At 45.2% G+C, this 3,652-nt stretch overlaps 1 protein-coding gene across 1 annotated transcript; it reads left to right on the top strand.

Moving 5' to 3' along the window:
• Window positions 1-566: 566 nt before the first annotated feature.
• sst1.2 (somatostatin 1, tandem duplicate 2) lies at window positions 567-2,743 on the top strand. Its single transcript, XM_047594488.1, has 4 exons — window positions 567-718; window positions 800-972; window positions 2,120-2,322; window positions 2,617-2,743. Exons 2-3 carry the CDS (start codon window positions 802-804, stop codon window positions 2,318-2,320), a joined length of 372 nt encoding a protein of 123 aa, XP_047450444.1. The 5' UTR covers window positions 567-718; window positions 800-801; the 3' UTR covers window positions 2,321-2,322; window positions 2,617-2,743.
• The last annotated feature ends 909 nt before the right edge of the window (window positions 2,744-3,652 follow it).

Raw genomic sequence — 3,652 nt, 5'->3', positions numbered from 1 at the left:
GACAGATGTGGTTCTGGACCTGGTTCTGGACCTGGTTCTGAACCTGGTTCTGGTCCTTGTCTCTTGGGGTGTGAAGGACGTTGAAGGCGTCTGGAGACAGATGTGGTTCTGGACCTTGAGCTTGACCTGGACGTGGACCATTGTGCACCTGGACCTTTACTTGGCTGTGGCCCTGAACTATGTGAGTTTGGACTGGGTTTCTTGTGAGCTGGTCCTGAACCCAGTGGGGTTCTTGTGTCTGTGCTGTGGATGCTCATTAGTGGTTTCGTGGTCCGTCGTGTTTGTTCTGACTAAACGTTGAGTGGGCGACTCTCTGCTGCTGCCTCTTTGTTTAATGGAGATATCAGCCAGGGCTAATGAATTCTTCTAATCCTCTGAACGCTCCGTTAATTCCTCTCCACCCGACATTCTCCCGTCGTCGTGTTCCTGCTGCAGCTTCGTTCTATTGTTGTTTTATCTTTTTATTGTTTTATTGTTGCGACTTCCATTTAAAGTCAATAAGCGCTAATGGACTTTTGTTTAACTCGGATATTGGAGTTCCTTCATCACCTCGCAGCCCGCCAGCTGTCAATCAAACGCCACAGCGTCATGTGACCCGCGGTGGGAGGAGCAGCAGGCTTCAAAAAGCACAGCATCCTCGGGACCAGGACCAGAGACGCCCCAGGACCAGGACCAGGACCAGAACCAGGATCAACAGAAGATCTCAAACCAGCTCCCAGTAGGAACCTCTTCTTCTTCTTCTCTCATATTCTCTTCTTCTCTTGGATTCCTCATGTTTCTCCTCCTCGTATCTTTCCAGGCATGCAGTGCATACGTTGTCCCGCCATTTTGGTTCTCATGGCTTTCGTTCTGTACGTTTCGGGAGTCTCCTCTCAGCCCGACAGAGACCAGGACCAGGACCAGGACCTGGATCTGGAGCTGCGTCACCACCGGCTGCTTCAACGAGCTCGTAGCGCCGGGCTTCTGTCACAGGTCAAAATGGCCTCGATGCCACTACTCTGTATCAGAACTAAACCTCTAGACAGCTGCATGTTTCAGGGATGATTTGGTTTAGATTTCTGTCTCCACTTGTTTGAAGAACATCTAACTCTCAAACCAAAACTTTACTTTAATGGAGAAACTCTGGTGTGTGAGATATTTGAAAATATCAAGAACCCACAACGTGTAGCTATAGAGGACCCAGGATCGAACCCTGAGGTACTCCGAGGTATATTTTTACATGTAAACCCTATGTCTTCCACATATTATTTACATGGAGATATAAGTGAGATATGAAGCATTTACATTCTCATTTTGAATTTGGCTCTAGTTTACAACCATGTTTGATTTAATCAAATAACTAAGAATATTCTCACTTAAGCCCATTTTAATGAAGTTTATTGTCTAAAACAAAACAAAAAAAACTGTTAAAATCATTAAGGGTGAACACATTTTGAAGCAAAATATCTACATCTGACATCTTAAACAATAGATTTGGTTTGATGGATGGTTTTAGTTGAATGCTAAATGCTAATCCATGAACTACTCTTTTCTAGAGAATAATAGGTAGTAGTTCGTACAAAAAAAGGGCAGATTTATTCATTCAGAAAAATAACTGTAAAAACCATAAACCGAACCAAATCTAGGGGATGGGTGTTGACTCGTGCTGGTGATGGGGGAAACGCTCCTTATCCAATCACAGGACAGGGACCCACATTCCAAATGTCAGATGTAACGTTGTTAATGTTTCCTCATAGTTTTATGATCAGACCTTAGTTTTAGCTCGTCATCGTCGTCGCTTCACATCCTGTTCAGCTGATGGACCAGTATCAGATCCAGGGTCTCAGAGGAACCTCGGCAGGTCGGATTGGAGAAATGCAGGAGGCCACGGAGACTGGGCCTCCTGCAGAAGTAGTTTATAGAGCTCACACTCACAACAAGAGGGTTGGCATGCAGCTAACATGCAGCTAACATGCTATACAGTAGTAGCACAGAACTACATGACTTGTAATAGAGAAGAAATGAGATGATAGAGTGGAGGACATGTCCTCAGGACATCGTCCTCCAGCAGTCTGGACCCACAGCAGCGTAACTAACGGATGTTTGAGTCCAGCTCATTTAAGCTTCTGCTATTTCTCAGGAGTGGAGTAAACGCGCGGTGGAAGATCTGCTCGCTCAGATGTCTCTGCCAGACGCCGAGGCCCAGCGGGACGCTGAGGTGGTTTCCGTGGGAACAGGAGGACGGATGAACCTGGAGCGGTCCGTCGACACCAACCTGCCCCCCCGCGAGCGCAAGGCCGGCTGCAAGAACTTCTACTGGAAAGGCTTAACTTCCTGTTAGAGGTACACCACCACCTGCTTTAAGCCACGTCCAGTCACAGACGGGGTTGATGTGGTTTAAATTTGATTTAATCAGATTAAATCTCATTCATTTTTAATCTCTATTGATGGTGTTTCACTGTTCAGAATCCCCGACTAACATATGCTTGTCTTGGATAATGAGCTGTTTGAAGCTGGAAAGAAAAGTGTGATGATACTTTATGTGTCTCCACTGGTCCTTCTTGGTTTTGGTTTTGTGTTTCCAGATGTTTTCAGAATTTCATGTCTCTCCTTATTTGTTGTTGTTGTTGTTTCCAGTGGAGGCTCGGACCAATCCCTGACCACCTGGCCTTCAAGCGGACCAGGCGGACCAATGAGCAGCTGGCTGGCTGCGGTGTACCTGAGTAATTCATCTAATTAATCATTAAAGAGAGAAATCAGTCAAGTGTGTAGTTCTGCCTCTTCTTTCCACATCCATTCATCATATAGTTCAAGTTAAACCTGGTGAACACGTTCTTTGCTGATGAGAACAGGGTGCATCATGGGAGTGTGTTTAAAGAGGGTGGGTGGGGGGTGGGGGGGTCGAGTCTAATTAACCTTTAATGGAGAGCAGAGAGAGAGAGAGCAAATATTGGGCGAGCACATTAACGAGAGGATGTTTAATGAATCTAAGAGCTTCACTCCTCAAACACACTGAATAAACAGAGACAAGCCCCGCCCCCTGCCTCCAATCCGAGCCCAGGGATTGGTCGGTGCAGACTTTAACGTTTCTGCAACAGATGATGTGTTCACATGTTTATAATGACAAGAAATAGATGAGTACAGTTAAAACATAAATAAAATGTCCACTTTATTAGGTACACCCGCTCCCTGATTATCATGTTCCACCACAAAGTTTTAATTCACTTTAATCCAGCGTTCAGATGAGTCGGTTATTTTATTAAATGACATTATATGTGATATGTGATATGTGACATTATTTTATATAAAGATGTAAAAACAGTTCCATCTGTTTAATAATGTGTTATCAGACATCTGGATCTGGATCTGGATCTGGATCTGGATCAGGATCAGGATCAGGATCAGGATCTTGATCAGGATCAGGATCAGGATCTGGATCCGGATCTGGATCAGGATCTGGATCGGGATCTGGATCAGGATCTGGATCGGGATCTGGATCAGGATCCGGATCGGGATCGGGATCGGGATCGGGATCTTGATCTTGATCTGGATCTTGATCTGGATCTGGATCAGACTCTGGGCTGTAACCTGAAGACCTCGTGTTTAGTCTGGAGTCTGATACTGATCCACATCATCTGCTGCTTTAATTATTAAACAGAACATGAGTCAGTTT

The sequence above is a fragment of the Mugil cephalus genome, chromosome 9 (genome assembly GCF_022458985.1).
Source record: "Mugil cephalus isolate CIBA_MC_2020 chromosome 9, CIBA_Mcephalus_1.1, whole genome shotgun sequence".
Taxonomy (NCBI): domain Eukaryota; kingdom Metazoa; phylum Chordata; class Actinopteri; order Mugiliformes; family Mugilidae; genus Mugil; species Mugil cephalus.
Note: the sequence above shows the minus strand (reverse complement) of the source record. Positions and strands in the feature narration are given on the sequence as shown.

Coding starts and splice junctions, on each gene's coding strand:
- sst1.2 (XM_047594488.1), top strand. CDS start 802: ATGCAGTGCATACGTTGTCCCGCCATTTTGGTTCTCATGGCTTTCGTT. Junction 973..2,119: donor GCGCCGGGCTTCTGTCACAG/GTCAAAATGGCC, acceptor GCTATTTCTCAG/GAGTGGAGTAAACGCGCGGT.